At 41.4% G+C, this 19,987-nt stretch overlaps 1 protein-coding gene across 3 annotated transcripts in view; it reads right to left on the bottom strand.

Annotated features, from left to right (window-relative positions):
- PACS2 (phosphofurin acidic cluster sorting protein 2) overlaps positions 1–19,987 on the bottom strand; it is a 474,262-nt gene that overhangs the window by 19,706 nt on the left and 434,569 nt on the right. For all 3 annotated transcript variants that reach the window (XM_033952202.1, XM_033952201.1, XM_033952200.1), the window contains 2 exons: positions 10,137–10,366; positions 4,080–4,193 (listed from right to left, as the gene is read on the bottom strand). In XM_033952202.1, the coding sequence (XP_033808093.1) occupies positions 4,080–4,193; positions 10,137–10,366 (344 nt within the window). The remainder of the gene's footprint in view (positions 1–4,079; positions 4,194–10,136; positions 10,367–19,987) is intronic.

Below are 19,987 nucleotides of genomic sequence, written 5' to 3' on the forward strand. Positions count from 1 at the left end.
AGGAGAAATAATGGAAATTAAAACAGTAATGGCCCAGCAAACAAAGGAGATTACAGATTTACATATGCAAACTGAAGATTTGGATAACAGATCCAGGAGAACTAATTTGCGTTTCAAAGGGATACCTGAATCTGATCAATATAAAATTGTATGGAAGTGATAAAAGATTATTGCAGCCAGCTATTGGGACCTGAAGAGACTGTGGACAAAGCCAACATTATTCTTTAAAGAGCACACCGCAGTTTAGGGGGGAGTAGACCAGGCACCCCAAAGGATATTATTGTGTGCTTTGGAGACTATTTATTTAAAGAAAAAATACTCCAAGCTGCTCGAAAATCCCCACAATTTAGATGGAATGGAATTGTAGTAATAATAACTTTATTTTTATATACCGCCACAATCTTGCAACTTCTAGGCGGTTCACAAAGAAGAAGAGCTGTACAATCAGCGAATTACAGTAGATGAATACAAGGTGGTTGAAAGGAAAATTATACATAGGTTGAATTATAAGAAATTAACTATTTTACATCTTACAATTGAAAATAGTCAGACTGAAGCAGTTATCCGGATATCTCCCTTAGCCATAGCTATCTTGATATTTTAGGGGGAGTAGCAACATGGAGAAACAACAGGCTACCCCCCCCCCCACTTGGAACACGAAAGAGTAAACTCATACATAATACAAAGAAAAATGGATATATGATAATATAGAAACAATAAATATAGTATATTTATATAGTAGGAGTTTACCAAGATCTGGCTCCTATGACTTTACAGAAAAGAAGAACTTTTCGTGAGGTGACTCAAGTCTTACGCTCAGAGGACCACAGATATAGATGGCTGTTCCCTTTTGGAATGTGGTTGACGTAGAGTGGACACAGTGGAAGATGCTTGGACTGCTTTAAAAGAGTTGGGCTGTAACAACTTGCCCAATGCCTCAACTAGAGCGACATTAAAGAAAACAGGGAGACCAGTGGAGATCTCAAGCATGGCCACTCGATCGAACAAGAGATTACCATCATTGGAGAAATGAGTGAAAACAGCGAAATTGGAGTATAAATACTGCTAGACTAAGTTTTAAGTGAAGGATATGGGGGGATTTATGAATGGTTGAAGAAAGATGTATGAGTGATATTAGGGTGGAAGTGTGGAAATACGGGGTGGACTAAATATAAGGATGATGTTTTTAATAATAAATCTGAGAGAACTTGATATATTTTTGGAGAATGGAGTAAGAGAACATTACCATTGTTTTAAAGTATAGTTATGAGGATAGTAGCCTTTCGGAAGGAACTTCGTTCTTTCTCGATAGTCGATCTGGCATTGACTGGATTGACACGTACGGGGGGAGGAAGGGAGGGGGGAATCATAGAGATATCTACAGGGGAGAGAAATTCCTAAATTAAATTATCGAAAAAGTTGGGAAAGGGATTTACACTGTGTAGTTACTGTTAAAGAATGGGACACTATCTGTGTAGAGGTAGGCAGAATATCTGTTTGTGCATTGATTCAAGAAAATGCTTATAAAGTATAGAGTCGTTAGTATTACACCCCAGAAAGACTCCATAAGATGTACCCTCAGATTTCAGATTGCTGTTGGCTTTGTCATAATGCTGAAGGCAATTTTTTACATATATGGTGGGAATGTCCTGCATTAACACCTTGTTGGACCACAGTCGTTAATTCTTTGTCCTACTTATTAGGAGTATCGGTCCCCAATACTCCCCAATGTTGCTTACTGGGGTTGCATACTATTTGTGAGACTAGATGGCAAATACGTTTATTACGTATAGGGTTAGCAGCGATCAGATGCCTTATAGCTGCTTATTGGAAACAGCCCCAGATACCAGATGAATATGAATGGAAAGTGAAACTCTCAATGATAGGGAAGATGGAAATTTATGTAGCTAAACGTCGAGGGTATTATCAACAATCGTTACAAACTTGGACTGTCATCACCAAGAAATTGAATTTATTGAATCTATAGAATTATGAAGAGATCTGGATCCTAATATATATTTGATATTAGGGGGGAGGGAGAATGTATTTATAGCTGTTATGTTTACGGATATATATATTGTTAAAATGGATTTTCTATTTGTATGTTTTAATTATGTTTAAATTTCAATAAAAAGAGATTTAAAAAAAAAAGGAAAATAGTTATCGAGCCAATAACCTGCGCTTGCTGAATTTTCCAAAAGTTCCTTCTATAACCCCATGGGATATGATAAAAAGGTACTTCATAGAGATTTTAAATATTCCTGAGGATTCAATACCTCCCCTTATTCGGGTTTATTACTTGCCTTCTAAAGTAATAGAACAGCAAGTGGAAGATTTGAAACAGACTGAACAGGAACCTCAACTAGATTTAACAGCAATTTTGGAAGTATCTGATAAAGATTTGGCTAAACCAGCAACTCTTCTATAAAGGAACTAAACGCAAAAAGATGTATGACAACTTACTAGCAACACATGCAGCTAAACTGGATCCCACTATCACCAACCTACTGACAGCTTCAACTGACCTCAAGGCTTTCCGCAAAGAAATCAAGACCCTACTATTCAAGAAATTCACCCAAACGTCCTAATCCCTCCCGTTTCCCCTCTCACCCCCTCTTAGAATCATCTCATCATAATTGCTTTAGACCTTACGCCTTCAATTGTATTCCTTTACTGGAAAAGTCCAGCTATCTTTTTTGTTGTACTAGGACCAACTTCTTTAATTGTATTTCTCTTCCTGGAAATGTCCAGCTATCTTTCTGATGTAATCCGCTTAGAACTGCAAGGTACAGGCGGAATATAAGCATGTAATGTAATGTAATGTAATGTATTGCCAGATAAAGAATGGATATTAAATTAAAAAAAAAAAATAAACATAAGGAGTTCCTAGGTTTGAAAATTCAAGCTTTCCCAGATGTTAGTAAAGAAAAATCGTAGAAGACAATTTATTTTATTGAAACCAGGAGTTACACAGTTGGGTGGTAATTTCTTCTTGCGCTTTCCATGTAAATGTATAGTAAGGTATCGTGATAACAAATATGTGTTTTTTGAACCACCTCAACTTACAACTTTCTTGACGCTGAAAGCCTGGAAAAGGAAGGAACAATAGACTAGTAAATAGAAATTAAGCTCCTTGATCCACTTACTAGATATCTTTATTCGGTATAGGAGGACTTATCTTTTGAATTTCCTAAATGTTCACTCATAACTCTTGGATCTATTACGAGGACTTCAGATTGTTTGAATAGAGAATTTATTGGAGAATTTTTCTTTTAAAAAAAAATAATGCAAAGTCAGATAATCTTTCTGTACAAAATGTTTGATTTTGTTAAAATGTAAAATTGATAAATAAATAAAATAAAAAAATAGAATATAAAAATTTAAAAAAATAAAAGCATGTCTAAGCTAAAAGGAGGGAAGCACTTATGCACTGACGTACATGATACAGAAGGGAGAAAATGGGGAGAGGAAAATTATTTAAATACATCAAGATGGAAAATAAAAATAAAGGGAGGAAAAGGGAAGTACATTTGGATAGGGGAGTGATCTATGGCTTTGCATAAAAAATGCAAACCTGAGTCTAGATGAGCTTTTTGGTCCTCATTTGTTGTTATATTTGTTTCTATGCATAAACAGAAAAGTTTTAAACTCAGTTCTTAAGTAAAATAGGATTGGTCAAGCAGTGGTTCTTATAAGTCTGATTTTTAGGATACCTATAATATATTTGGCCTATAAGACTGGTTAAATTTGCATATTTAATTGCCATGAAAACCATACCTGTTTGAGTACAAAGAATGGAGTTCAATTTTATTGTCCTAAGAGCAGTAGTTCTCAACCTAACCCTTGGGACTTACCCATTAGTCTGGTTTTCAGAATGTCCACAATAAATGTGCATGAGAAGGATCTGCATGTACTGCCTTCAGTATATGTAGACCTATTTTATTCATATTCTTTATGAATACCCTAAAAACCAAACCTGCCAGAAGTATCAAAAAAACTGTTGAGAATCACAGTCCTCGAGAAATGCTTTTGTTACTATTGTTTAGGATGGAACCCAAAACTTCAGACAGTGTACTTACCCTGTAGCATATTTTGCTGATGTTTTGCAGTGCAAATTAACCTGCTGATTCCTTCAATACATTGACTTTTAGATTCTACTTCCTTGTCTTTTGTTTTCTTAGGCAAAAACATCACTGCAAAATAAAAAGATTAAAAAAGAAAAATAAGCCTTATGATTTTTGAATCTTAAATTAACCTATTAGAAATAAGAACCAAACTCTATGAGTGCGAAAGAGAGAAGAACTGCATCAAAGATGGTAGAATTCTGCTCAACTGAGCGCAGGATTTGTGCAGAATTGCACAGTCACATAGAATTCCCCCTTTTCCATGCAGAATCTCAGATGGGGTCAGCTATCAGGTTGTGGTATCAGCAGCGATTCCCCTGCCACTAACTCAGAACTCTCTCCATGGTACAGTGGAAGCTTCTGGGTTAGCTTGTGAGAATCCCTGCCGATACTGCAACCCAATGAAGCAAGCCTTACTAGGGAGAGTACAGGGAAAGGGGAGAAAGGGGGAGGGGTGAGAGGAAGGAAAGTTGCTGGCGAAGGGGAGGGGTGAGAAGAAGGAAAGATGCTGGAACAGGGGAGGGGTGAGAAGAAAGAAAGATGCTGACACGGGTGGGGGTTGAGATGATAGAGAGTTGCTGGCACAGGGAGAGAGGAGAGGTGAGATGAAAAAGATGCTGGCACAGGAAAGGAAAGAGTAAGAGGAAGGAAAGTTACTAATGAAGGGAGGGAGACATGCATGTTGAGGGGAGAGGTTGAAATGTTGCACATGATAATGAAGGGGAGGAATAGAGCAATGGTGCATGGAGAGGGATAGAGAAGTTTGACCTGGAGCACAAGGCAGGGGGATAGAGAGATGGTGGACAGTGGGAAAGAAACAGAAATGTTGGATAAGTCAGTTGAAGGGAGGAAGGGAGAGAATGGTGGGAGGAACGCAAGGGAGGGAGAAAGAGAGGTATTGGACATGGGGGGGATGAAAAGAAGGGAGAGACACATGAGTTGGAGGGGGAGAAGGAGGGGAAATATTGGATCCATGAGCAGAATGAAGTGATGGAGAGATGTCTGGCAATGGGAGTGAGTGATGAGAGTGGGAAACAGGCTGGACTATAGGAGAGAGTGCAGGGAAGAGAAAAGAAAGAGATATCAGGCTATGAGAGTAGGGAGTGAAGGGAGCAGATGATGAGCTATAAGGGTGGAGGAAGGAAGATGCTGAGAATGGTAGAATCTTGAGGGGAAGAAGAGGGTGGCAAGGAAACACATGACAGGATAGAAATATGGTAATGGTGGTACATTGAAGATGAAAGGGAATTGAGGGCTGAGGAAGGAATGAAATGGGGAATGGGAGAAAAGATAGAAATCTGATAGGTAGTTGAAAAATGAAAAAGAGAAGAGGGGTAAGAAAGAGGCAGAAAAGAGGAGAAAAGACAAAATAGATAGCAGCCACTTGAAGGATAATTAGCAGATGACAGGAAAGCAGAAAAGAGAAGTTGGAACCAACATGATGGAAAAATAAAACATCCAGACAACAAAAGTAGAAGGAAAACATTTTAAATGGAATATAAATAATTAGCAAAAAAATTGTTTAAATTTTTACAAACTTGCAGAATTTGCTAATTTTGTACACAGAATTTTGAAAGTTTTTGTGCAGAGTTCCATCAGAGTAACTATGATGAAACTTTTGATTATAACAACTTCAATTTACAGGCTTTATACAATTTCACATTTGATAAGCCTACAGTAGAGACTCTCAACCTAGTCCTTAAGATGCACCGAGACATCCCAGTTTTCTGAATATATACCATAAACATGCACAAATTTCCCTTAACATGTACAGTATAAAGATGGCAAGTGACCTGGATCATATTACCTTAAAATCAAACCACATATGTACATAGAGAGCAAGTCTATAAAGGGTACCAAAATGAAACATGTTGAGCAAAAATTATGTAATGGAATCCGTGCACCCAGATTCTACTATAGAATATAAGCTTATCAGCATTTATGCACAAATATTTATGAATGCCCACTAATGTCATGTGTACACCTAAATGTGGCAATTCAGTACATAATGATAGTAACCCAAGTAGGTAACTTTTTGACACACCCATGTGCCTCCCCTGTGAATGCTCTTTTGCAGCTATGAGCTAGGTAATTTGTGTGTTCACACTCTAGAATACCATTGTGCACATAGCACTTGTATGTGTACATGTGACATTCATTCACCTAAGGGCTAGTATTCTATACTCAGCTCACAAATGCCACTTCTATTTTGGCACTAAGATTACAGAATTAGGGGAATAATGTGCAAATCTTTCATGACTAACATCTGGAAAACCTGACTGGTGGGTTACATTTATTTATTTATTTAATTGTCTATACTGTTCTCAATAGAGAGCTCAAATTTATGCATTCTTTCCGCTTGTAAAGCATGTTTTACATTTTGAAAATTGTTCTTATAAAATTGCATACCAGGCATGAGGTTAGATGGAGGAATGAAGTTAACTGCAACTAGGGAACTGGGAGTGCATTATGCAGCAACAAAAGCAAAAATGTTTTCAGTTGGCGGTGTGCATCTGTGGAATGCCCTTCCTGGGCATTTAAGACTATGTACTTATTGTGGCACTTTTAAGAGACCACTAAAAACACAGTTATTTGTTGATGCCTATATGTAATGTATGGCAGGTAGACAATTTAATGCTGTATCTGGTAATTGTGTAGTATGTTCTAAATAGTGGTTAGGCAGAGAATGATCAAATTTCAAGTTTATTAAAAAAAATTATACATTTTGGTGGAATACAATATGTCATATATTCAAAATGGAAAGAGTAATAGCAATACAAAGAGGGACATATACTAAATTTATAAAAATATGGGGGCCATTGACAAAATATTGCAATGAATAAATAGTAAGATTTCTTTTCTTCTTTTCTTCTTTTCAATATCTTCTTGGTGACACACATGAAGGGGAGGGTAGTGAAAATAATTTTTATATAATATGATATAACATGATATATAGTATGTAAAGTAGGATTGAAAAGTACTAGAAGGGTGGGGGGAGGGAGAGGGGATAAAAATATATTTAAAATATGATGTATTAGATATAAAAGTGATATTGTGTATTCATCAATTGTATTTTAATAATTTGTACACTTTATGTAAAATTTGAAAACGAATAAAAATTATAAATGGAAAAAAAAAAAAAAATTTTATACCGCTTATTCAAATTTCTAGGTGGTATACAGTAATAATAAAAAAAATATCTTAAAAGGAACAAAACAGTTGGGAGTTAAAATATTATACAGAACCATGTTAGGTTAGTAGACACATACAAAAACATATATACTAACTGCACACAATTAGGAAAAAAGGGTAGAACTACAATCTTTGAGAAAAAGTACACTTAGGGGTTAAACAGTAGGTGAGGGTAGAAGCTGTAATTGTTTTAGTCCTGAAAAGGACAGTTTTATCCAAAAGCATCTTCAAATAAGAATGTTTTTAGTTTTGCTTTAAATTGCTTTATTGTGGATTCGATTCGTAAATGATTAGGCAGCGAATTCCAAAGAGAGGGTGCCGTGACAGCGAAGTTGTTGGATCTCAACGTGTTAATTAGTTTTAATGATGGTACAATGAGGAGATTTTGTGATGTAGAACGAAGAGATTTAGTGGGATAATAGGGAATTGGGAATCTATCAATGAACTCTGGTTGATTATTTGAGCGAGTTGTAAAAGTTAATAATAAAATTTTATAGCTAATTCTATGTTCAACCGGTAGCCAATGTGCGTTGAATAGAAAAGGAGAAACATAGTCATATTTCTTTGCGCCATAAATAATCTTGATAGCAGTATTCTGCACTATCTGAAGGCGTCTTATTTCCTTTTTTGTAATGCCCTTATAAAGGGCATTACAATAATCTATACAAGAAATTACCAAAGAATGGATTAGTGTATTCAGAGATGCTGGGTCTAATAGTTTGGAAAGGGAACGCATCATTCTATGGCGGTGGAAGCATTTCTGGACCACTGTACTAATATGATTATGATAGGAGAATTTAGTCAAAAATGACTCCTAGTAGCTTTGAAGTGGGTACGGCTTTAATTGGGAGGGATTCAAATTTCAAGGGGGGCCTCTTTAAATGTCTATGTATTATGTGGTGTCATTGTTTTATGATATGTATGTTTGTTTTTGGAAACCGCTTAGATTTAGGCGATATATACATTTTTTAAAAATAAAGTATGTACTTCACAAGACATGACAACTTTAATACCTAAGATGGGAGGCACAGTTTGAGCAAAAATGAATTGTTTGTATGAAGTATGCACACAAATTTACACTTTCTTTGAAGCAGGTGTCAATTTGTGTGAAAATCTGTGTGCCAATAGGGAACATCCTGCCAGCTTTCTTTTTAAAATCTGTATACTGGGTAATTAAGTTACTTTGTCCTATGGATTTCACAGGTCTGACAAATTCTAGGGATGTGCATTCATTTGAAATGATATGGAAAATGCCAATGACATTTTCTAAGTGATTTAATGTTATTGATCATGCAATGACAGAAAAACCTCACATTTTAGTTTTTTTTACATTTGTCATCATTAGGTCACACTTTTGGAAAGAGGGTACTAGTGCATGCTTATGCACATTGGGAAAAATCGTGCCCCATTTTGAAAGGGTACATACTCTTTGATGATACTTCTCCTGTAACAATACAAAACAGAACTTCCTCTAAACGACATACAAAATGTATGACATGAAAATTTTCAGGCATGTACTTCCCTAAGCAAATACATGTGACAAAATTTATTTTAAATATTTCTAAAATAAATGAATGCACAATAAGCACTGTTTTCTATCACTAGACAATATTCTCCCAGATAATACAAATCACCAGATAAATAATCCATGCATAGATTAACTAATATATAAAGAGTAACAGACAGGAGAAGAAAAAAGCCTCAAAACCAACTCTCCACCATGCTTCTATCATGGTAGGGAATTATGGGTAACAATCTCATTTGCTTAAAAAAAACCTCACAATGTTAAAACAGTACCATGTTCAATGCAAAAACATAGACTTATTTGTATATACTGAATTGTGAAGTCCCTCTACCAATGATGGCCAGCGTTTCACCTTCAAGCTGCCTCAGGATAGATATGGGCTATTTTACCATGTAGACAATCAATATGATTTTCATTTCTCATCATAATTTCTTCACTTAAATTTTATCTCAAAATGATCATGAAATCCTCATTATAACTGTGTTAAATCTGTACCCACATTAGAAACATAAAAAAACATAGATAAATGACGGCAGAAAAGGGCTATAGCCCATCTAGTCTGCCCACAGCAGGGGTTCGGCTGTGTTGTGGGGGCGGGGGGGGGGGGTGCTCAAGGGTTCTGCTGCACGAGGGATGGGAGGGAATGATGGATAGAAGCTGGGCAAGGATTCTGCTGCATGAGGGATGGGAGGGAAGGAAGGATAGAAAGCTGGGCAAGAGTTATGCTGCACGAGGGATGGGAGGGAAGGATAGAAAGCTGGGCAAGAGTTATGCTGCTCGAGGGATGGGAGGGAAGGATAGAAAGCTGGGCAAGAGTTATGCTGAACGAGAGATGGGAGGGAGGGGAGGAAAGATGCTGCACATGTGTAGGAGAGAAAGGAAAGAGGAAGAACTGGGGTGGAGAGGGAGGGAGAGATGATCATGTGCATACCCCGAAAATAAGACCTAGTGCCTTTTTTGGGCCCCAAATGAATATAAGACACTGTCTTAGTTTTGGGGAAACACGGTAGAACGGCCCAATGATGCTTATTTCCTCAAATCGGATGACAGCAGAACCCAAGCTGTTATGACTACATGGTATTATGAAATGGGTTTCAATAAACTGCAAATGATTACAAACTGACAATTATACTTGGATTATTTCTACTATTAAGAACTGATCAGGGTCAATGCAATTTAAATGCACACACTACATCACAACTTCACACTTTAACTCTATTATATAAGTATGTGTTAAACAATCAATATAGGAGATAAATTGCAATTATTGCACTATTCTTAACTCAAGATCTCACCCTTTTTGTTCTTCTCTTTTGTTACAACTGTCATTGACATGGTTGGAGTGACTGCCACATCGCTACTACTGGGCAGCCTGCTGACCTGGAGTGAGCGGAAAGTGCATTTCAGTGTATTTTTGGCAGTGGTGGAGGAGTCTTTTTTCTCTACATCTTTCTTCTTCTCTGTTATCTGAGCAGCGATCCAGTAATCTAATTGCAGTCCCATCAGCTCAGCACCCAAGATCTGGCTAAAAAATAATCAGAGGCAGGAAAAAAACAAACCACTTGATTTATTGTTATGCTGTGCCTTGTACAATGGGTAAACATATAAATTTTAAAATACAATAAACTTCCTCCTTTAAAATCAGGTGAGCAATAATTACAGTGCTATGACAAGAGCCTAATCAACCATATCCCAGTGCAAACCAACAATCATTCTTGTTAAACCCTTTAAAAGAAGTGAAATAAGACACTTCACTAAATAAACTTTTTAAACTTGATTCATTAAACCAGAACACTAACCCCCTCTTTTATGAAACTGCGATAGCAGTTTCTAGCGCAGAGAGTCGTGCTGAATGGCCCGCACTGCTGTCGACGGAGCAGAACAGGCCATTCAGCGTGGCTCCCCATCCTAGAAACTGCTATTGCAGTTTCGTAAAAGTGGAGTAAGTCTATCTATCTATATCTTATATTCTATATGGGTTTAATGTTCTGCTAGACTGAAGAGAGAGGGGTTACTAAGTTGCAGTAAAGGCTTGCATTTTATGCGCTTGATACTTCAAAGAGCAGTTTCGAAAGAGCTACTATGGCAGCCTGTCCCCTAATGGTAGTACCATAAAACTACATCCAGAGGTCAGTTGGCACCACTTTGAATCAAGTACTAGAAAGGGTGAGAGATCACTCCTACTCTTATCATAGACACCAGGGATAGCCCCCTCTTTCCTCTCCTCAGGGGTAAGTAGAGCCTTTGGGGTAGAAGACTCAATGGTGAGTGAGGATAAGACAGGATGATATATATATATATATATATATATATATATATATATATATATATATATACACACACACACACACACACTTAAGTCTAGTACTTACAACTGACTCCTTTAAGAATACTCTGAGGAGAGCAAATGCCAGCTTTGAAGTGGTGTTATTTTTCCAGGAATAACACAGCTTATGGAGGGACCTAAGGCTCCCGGGCCTATTCTGATTGGCCCAGGCGCCTTAGGTCCCACCAGTAGGCGGAGCTTTGGGACGGATGGGCCAATCCGGCCTCATTCCGTCGTTGGCTGCCTGCCGGACAGGCGGGTTTGGCTCCCGTCTGTCCGGCCAACTACACAAAGGTACGGGGAAGGGGGGTGGGGGTGTCGTGGGGGTCGGCCAGGGGGGTCGCGGGTCGGCTGGGGGGGCGGTCGGAGGTTCTTGGGGGGGGCAGTCGTTGGGGGGAGGGGGTTTGCATCGAGGGCAGGAGGGCCTGGGATCCCTCCTGCCCGTAATGTAGTGCGGGGTGGGGGTAGGGGGTCACCGTGGCCAGGAGGGTTTGGGCTCCCTCCTGGCCCGATATTGTCAGGGAGTTGGGGAGTCGGCGGGGCAAGAGGGCTTGGGCTCCCTTTTGCCCCGATCGTGTCGGGGGGGGGGGGGCAAGAGGGCTTGAGCTCCCTCTTGCCCCGATCGTGTCGGGGGTGCCGCGGTTGGCTGGGGCAAGAGGGCGGGAGTGCGTGCGAGCGGTCCTTCAGGGTGGGGGTGCGGGTGGGAGTGCGTGCGAGCGGTCCTTCGGGGTGGGGATGCGGGTGCGTGGGAGCGGTCCTTCGGGGTGGGGGTGTGAGCGGTCCTGCGGGGGGGGGTGTGAATCGGACGTCGGGGGGGGGGGGAACTATGTAAAAAAAAATTTGTGCAACGCGCTCACGCGTATACCGCGCAAGGTTATGCACGGTTTGTAAAAACACGTATAACGCGTGCGTTATATGCGTGAAAATACAGTATATCATGCATTATTTTCTTAGTAACTACCCCCTTTGAGGTTGGTATATTACAGGTTTGTGGCTGTGCTAAGAGACCTGTGAATCCTGCGTATCAGCAGAGCTATGAGCACAGGCTACAAATGAAGGACAGATGTGCATCGTGCCAACATTCTACAGCTGGTGCTTGAAATGTATTCTCTGTAAAAATGTTGCTACTTTTAATGTTTCTGTAGTATTTTATTTATTTTTGTATATTTTATGTTTTCAAATTGAGCAATGCAATGCAAACAGGAATAGCTGGACAGATAGGATTGCCCAATTGATCTTTTTTTAGCCATTGTGTGCCAGTGCTGACATGCAGTAATAGGTGTTAAGCCATTCTGAATCAAGTAAAACTATAAAGAAATAACACTACATTTTTTAATGTTTTAACAATACTTTTTTAAATAATTCCACTGTTAAAGCAAGATACGTGGAGGGGCATAATTAAAACAAATGTCTAAGTCCGTTTTGGGCCTAGGACGCTAGTCACCCAAAGCTGACAGAGTTCAAAGTCCATTCTTGAAAAATATGGCCCAAATTATTTTTTTTCTAAAATAGTCTACTTCTACGTCCAGTCATTTGATCATCCAGACAGCTAGTATGTCTATCTTTATATTACATTCTTGTCCAAAAATATTGTCCAAATCCCAAACACCTAGAACAAGACCTTTTGGACGTGGGGAGTGCCAGCAAAGTAATGGACTGGCCATCCAGACATGGCAACAGAATAGTGGGGCACCTTACAGGGAACTTCACAAAAGGGTGCCACATAAACATCTCACCACAACTCCTTTGCAGGTGAGCCCCCCCCAAGCACCGCCAAAACCTACTATACCCACTTGTCTACAACCCTAATAGCCCTTATGGCTGCAGGTGCCACCTATATGGCAGTACAGAAGGGTTGGGTTTTTTTGGATGGACTCACATTTTCCATCATGAATGCAGTGGTTTGAGTGGCTTATGGGCCTGGGTCCTCCTCTCAATGGTTCAGTAGCCTACCCCCCCCCCCCCCCCAGACTACTTAAGACACCTCTGTGCAGCTCTACTAGGCTTTCCTATGTCAGGTGTTGATGTTCTGGAGACAGTGTTCTAAACGATAATCAGTCGGGTTTTTGTTCCGGACAAAGCACTGAAACTGTCATCGCTTCTCTGCTAGTTACCTTCATAACCTGTTTAGTCAGGGCACAAGTGCACTAGTCCTGCAACTTGATCTTAGTAGTGCCTTCAACTTGGTCGATCATGCCATCCTTCTGGACTGTTTGGCGTCAATCGGTCTCTCAGGCAACGTGTGAAAATGGTTCCAGGGTTTCCTAGGTAAATGCTCTTACCAAGTTTACAGTGACAATTCTCACTCCGTCAGTTGGTTTAACGCTTGTGGAGTCCCACAGGGCTCCCCCCCTGTCCCCCACGCTGTTCAACATCTACCTGGTCGCTCTAGGAAACCTACTGCAAAGTTTGAATATCAAATTCTACATCTACGCCGATGACAACACCTTAGTCTTTCCCCTAACTAACATAACCCCTGAGATAAATAATACCTAGCATCAGTCTTAACGCAAATCGAACTATGGATGGCCGACTTCAAACTGAAACTCAATTCAGAAAAAAACAAATTCTTCCTGGTGAGTCTGAATGACAAAATCAAAGACTCTTCAATCTCCTTGAATGGCCAAGTCTTTCCCATAACAAACTCCTTAAAAATTCTAGGAGTGACACTTGACCACAATCTTACCCTTGAAACACACACCGACCTTCTGGTCAGAAAAGGCTTCTCCACCTTATGGAAGCTAAGATCCATCAGAAAGTACTTCGATGCTTCCTCATTCCGCTTACTTGTGCAATCCTCCATCTTACTCATTACTCGATTACTGCAACATCATCTACATGATCTTTCAAAAAAAACCATTCAAAGACTACGAATCATTCAAAACTCGGCAATCTGACTGATCTTTGGACTAAAAAAATGGGAACACTTAACTCCCTACTACCAAAAACTCTACTGGCTACCCTTGGAAGCAAGAGTGCAATTCAAGTTCGCCTGTTTCTGTTTCAAATCCATCCTTGGTTCGGCCCCCTTATACTTTGTACCCCATTTTATCTTAGACCGCCCATCCAAACACACACGTAGAACCCATCTGTTTAGCCATCCAACTCTAAAGACCTGCCGTTACAAAAGATACCTGAACAGAACTCTCACCTTCCAAGCAGGTCACCTTAATAATTGGCTGGCCAACATTATCTCACGCTCTTCATCCTACCTAATCTTCAGGAAACTACTAAAAGCTAATCTAGTTAACCGATTTATAACCTAAGACCTCTACGCCTAACCCATGGCCCCATTTTATCGCCCCTGTATCCTGCTTATCCATTTAAACTGTATCTTCATTTAGCTGATTGTACTTATTTTCGCTGACTTCCCAACCCCCTTTCTGTTATACCTATATTCACTGATTGTACCCCTTTATTATACCTACATTCATGATTTCAACCTTTACGCAGACTGTCTTGCCCTTCTTTGTTGTACCTATTTTCTCTGACTGTACCTATATTAGCTGATTGTCCAGTCCTTCTTTGTTGTAAACCGCCTCGAACTACTATGGCTTTGGCGGTATATAAGAAATAAATTATTATTATTATTATCCCACATTGTATAACTTACAAATTATGTAAGCATAGAGAAATTAGTCCAATTGGTGCATTTGCACACAATTGTTCTGCAGGCCGGATAAAATCATATCATGGGCTAGATGTGGCCCGTGGGCCATACTTTGAAAACCCCTGTTATAAACGAAGATGAAGTGGCTGATGTACATAACACTAGAATTTGTATCACCACATAAAACCCCCAATACAGATATAGTGGCAAAAAATGGGCTGCAGCTTTATTGTTATTAACAATATAATCTTAATACATTCAACTTATCAACATTTGTAATTCAGTGTAGCTTAATCACAAAATCTGGAGCTACTTGGTGTCGAACTAGCTCCTCCCACAAATTCTCACCCATTCCCCAATTCCCTTTCTGCAAGACTCACAGTATCGTAGAGTCCTGCCGCCACCCATGGCGGTGTCGCACATGAGCTGCAAAACAAAATTAGTCACCAAATCTGTTTCATAGTCACACATCCAAAATTGTTCCCCCAACATATAAATTTTTCCGCCATGTGCAGAGACAACTTAGCTAGTCACCGTACCCCCCCCCCCCCAAAAAAAAAAAACCACATACATACACAAAAGCTGCAACCTCAGTGGCCAATATAACAGGCCTCCAAAACATCCTGCACTGAACTCAAAAATATATCAAGCCCAATCTCAGACAAATGCACCCCATCCGCCCTATACAACCCAGGGCAGTCAACAGTAAGCACATCATGGCACAAAACTAGACCTCCCATCATACCTATAAATCTAGAAACTTCAGAATTAACATGCTTGCGTAGATGCTCAATACTTTCTACATTACGAGCATCTCGCCAAACCAACAAGGGAATGATGCAACACCATACAAAACGAGAGCCTGGAAGATAAAATGAGGTAGCCAACAAGTCTGCTTCATTCGCCGGATAAGATCCACCCCTTTTATATAACACAAATTATTACCCCCAACATGGAACACAATCACTTGAAGTGAGGAAAAACATCGAGCTTGCAGTAAAGTTGGAAGAAACTGTTCCCACAGCATGCCTCTCAAGCCAAGCCATCGTATGCGGACTCCATAGGGAACCAGGCCAAGATTCGGTCCCCAACAAGACTCCTTCACTCGTCGCTGTGACCAAAAGACGTAGGAATGGCCACAGAACCATACGCAATTATCAGGCAGCAAAGCATCTGTAGGAGAAACTGAAACAGAACTACATTACACACCAGCACTATCAGACATATCTTGCACATAGCGCTGATAATAAGCCGAATGCCAGCACCCAATTCTGCATAACAAAGACGCAGAAGCTCTCTGCCCTGCAGCATAAGAAGCCGACCCAATTCTAAAAGAATGTGTCTCAAAGTGTGCGGGATCACATCCAACCACCGCCAAACACAGTTGCAATACTGCAGCAAACTGATAGCGTGTTAATGAAGCCAAAATAAGCCCCCAGCAGGTCGCACCGTCACATATGACCGAGAACAATGAACTGGACACAAAACTCCAGTCCTCAGCACCTGTAAGAACACCTACTCCCATTTGGTCAGTCTTAGACCTGATTATGCGCAAACGCAAACACCCTGCCTGCAAGTCTACATCAGAGACCACAACCCGGTCTCACCCGCAGCCGAAGTTGCCAGGGCCACGAGCTTGCCAATCCTCAATGCTGCAAAAAAGGCAACACTAAATGCCACCTGAAATAAAAGGACTTCAAAATCATCAGAATAAACCGAAGGCAATGTGTCCCAGAACTGCAACAACAAGGCAGGGGAAATAGGCAAACGTAAAGACCTCGAACAACTAACACTACTGGAACATTGAAAGCCTTGAAATAACTTGTGTACCAAGAAAGCAGCACAAGGATTAGCATAGCCCGGTAATTGTGACAAAAATGTCACACTCATAAGGAAGAACAAACCACATCGACAGACCACCCTTGATGCCGTGCAAAAATCAAAAACTGCACCATCACCGGCACCAAAAAAGGCAGCCTACCACAAAAGACAGGATCCGCCAAAGATAACAAAACATGGCGCCATCCCGATCTATAGGATTTCCATGTATTTGCAGCCAGACTATTCCTCAGCATCTCAGTCAAGAATCCAAGACTTGTCTCCACAGCTCCACCGGCATAGCAGTAGGTTCCTTGTTCGCCATGGGGGACAAAGCCCGAAAACGAGCCCACTGAAAACGAGATAAAGAATTGGCAATCTCGTTAAGTAAGCCTGGAACATGCTTAGCTGTCATAGTAACATTCAATTGTAAACAACGGAGCACAATGAGTTGCAATAAGTCCACTAGCAACGGACAATGAGCCGAATGAGCATTAATAGCCTGCACTACTGCTAAATTGTCTGAAAACAGCATCACCTTCCGGTGCTGCAACCGGTCACCCCAAATCATCGTTGCTACCCAAACTGGAAAAAGTTCCAGAAAAGCTATATTAGCACCCTACCCATATTCCAGCCACCAAGAAGGCCAAGGCTTAGTGCACCAAGCTCCTCCAAAATAGGCACCAAAGCCGAAACCCACAGCAGCATCTGTAAAAAAGTGTAAATCCACAGATGACACTGCCTCCTGCTGCCAAATGCAGACCCCTTTAAAGCACTGCAAAAACTGAGACCACCGTAAATCAGCCTTCACACCTTTTGTCAGGTGAACACGAAAATGACCCCTGGATAAAAAAGCAAAACAGTGAGAGAAAACCCTACCCATTGGAATCACCTGAGAAGCAAAATTAAAATAACCCCCCCTCAAAGACTGAATTTCCTGCAAAGTGAGCTTAAGACTTCCCCAAAGCATCCTCAATAGCCAAGCGCAAAGCCCGCACCTTAGCCAGAGGCAACCTAGATTCCATCCGAATTGAATCCAATTCCACACCCAAAAAGACTAAGGAAGTGGCAGGCCCTTCAGATTTCTCCAAAGCCAGCAGGACACCTAAACTCTTAGACACTGCCTGAAACACCGCCACTAACTCGGCACACTGAGGAGAACCTGCCAGGCCCCCAAACAAAAAATCATCCAGATAATGCACAATATACCCACAACCCGACACCTCCCCTATAACCCAATGAATAAAAGATGAAAAAGCCTCAAAATAAGAACATGACACGGAACACCCCATAGCCATGCACCTGTCAAAATAATACTCATGGTGGAACTGAAAACCCAACAAATGAAAAGAATCGGGATGCACAGGAAGTAAACGAAATGCAGACTCAATATCTGCCTTCGCTAACAAGGCTCCCGGACCCAAACTCCGTAGCATAGACACTGCCACATCAAAAGAAGTATACTGCACAGAACAAAAGATTAATAAACGAATTCACACTCTACCCCGGAGAAAAAAATAAATTATGAATCAGCCTGTACTTCCCAGGCTCCTACTTAGGGACCACCCCCAACAGAGAACCCACAAAATCCGGTAAAGGACCAGCAATCCATCCCAAACCCAGCTCCTTCCATAACTTTTCCTGAACTACCTCCTCATGCAATTGTACCGAAGGCCCATTACAACAAAAATGTGAAAGCGGTGGGCCAGCAAAAGGAATAACAAAACTCAAATGGAAACCCTCCCACAACAGCTATACAGTATACCCCACTGGATAAATTTTCGGCCACACATCCAAAACCTCCAAAATAATGTGTGAAGGAGCTTTATCTATGAATGCTACCTGGCAAGGATCCCCCGTGCCCAACACTTGCACCCCGACATCCCCCACCACTACTGGAACACCGAAAGGCCGGGTGGGAACTACACAGGTGCCGGTATCTGCAAGAAGCTCTATCACAACGCCCCACATTGAACTGGAAACAAAATGTACTGGGTCCACCTCTAACTGCTGATGGCCCAGCACCTCTACCCCTCCCCAGGAAACCAGAGGAGCAATGCGGGACAGTGGGAGCGGCAACTCCCCCAGCCAAAGCTCCACCATAGAACCCCGATCCAATTGAGCCGCTGGGAGAAAAGGACCAAGAATGGGCTTACGTCATTTTCCCCAACCATAAATCCACATCCCGATAACCCCACGCCCAAGATTTATCCACCGCAAGACTTTTACAAAACTGCTCATCGTAATTTAACCAATTCCAGCCCTCATAGCCCTATAAGCCCGTAATATAAAATCTGCGTAACATAACAAACCCACATACAAAACTGGCCGGGCTGCACCCACCACTGCCCCATAAATATTAAAGCCCAGCAACCAATTTAGTATAGTATGCGGTACCCGAGACTTCTTCCTAATGCCCTCCGCCTTCCCGTCATCCTGTTTCTTCTCACCCTTCTCATTTTCCTTTTCTAACAAACTGAAAACATCCACAAATTTTCCTCTCTAATTTTTTGCCGCAATTTCTTAGAAATAGCATTATCTAATGGAGCAATCTCACACAAGGTATGATCACTACGTGTCACACCAACAGCCGCAGCACTAGAGGTACCTGGAACCAAACCAGCAACTGGGACCTGACCAACCGGCTGAGAAGGCCCCACCAAACCCAGTGCGCTATCATCCGAAGAAGAAGAAGAAACAGAAGGCTCTGAAGAATCATAAGAATCTGAAGACTGCCAAGTTGCCATCAGATTCCCCAGCGCACCTCTCCTCCGTCACTTCTTCTTATCCAACCGCTTCACAACATGCCACAGATTCTTTAAAAACTTGTGGTCATGCAGCCGTTTTCGAACAGTCTTCCGAGCACCAGAAACCACCTGCCCAGACCCACGGGACTCCCCCACCCCCCCACCCAAAAGCCCTCCATCCCCCGCTAACAAATCATATAAAGCCCCTATAGACTCACCCAAAACAGCTGAAGGAGCAGCGCCAGATGGTCCAGGTAAGGGGTCTGCAACAGCCACTGCACGCTTCCGGGCCCAACCAGACGAAGACGTCATAGTGCCAACACTCTGACGCGATACTGTGCCAAGCTGGCCCGAGGCACCATGTGACGCAACAACAGCCCCCACCGGCACTGCCTTCACTGCAGAATGACCCTGGCAAGCTCTACCACCCCTCCCTCCCCTGGAAACACCAGACTTGTTGGCAGCTGCCATGACAAGCACCAACCCTCCCCCCACAAAATACCCCAACAACCCTTATAACCCCCCCCCAACAAGCACCACACCACAATACACTGAACCACCCCTATGACCCCCCCCACCTGAATGCACCCCCTCAACAACCAATCCCTCCACACACCCTAAAGCAGTCCCAATCCACTTGCCAAC

The sequence above is a fragment of the Geotrypetes seraphini genome, chromosome 7 (assembly GCF_902459505.1).
Source record: "Geotrypetes seraphini chromosome 7, aGeoSer1.1, whole genome shotgun sequence".
NCBI classification, from domain to species: domain Eukaryota; kingdom Metazoa; phylum Chordata; class Amphibia; order Gymnophiona; family Dermophiidae; genus Geotrypetes; species Geotrypetes seraphini.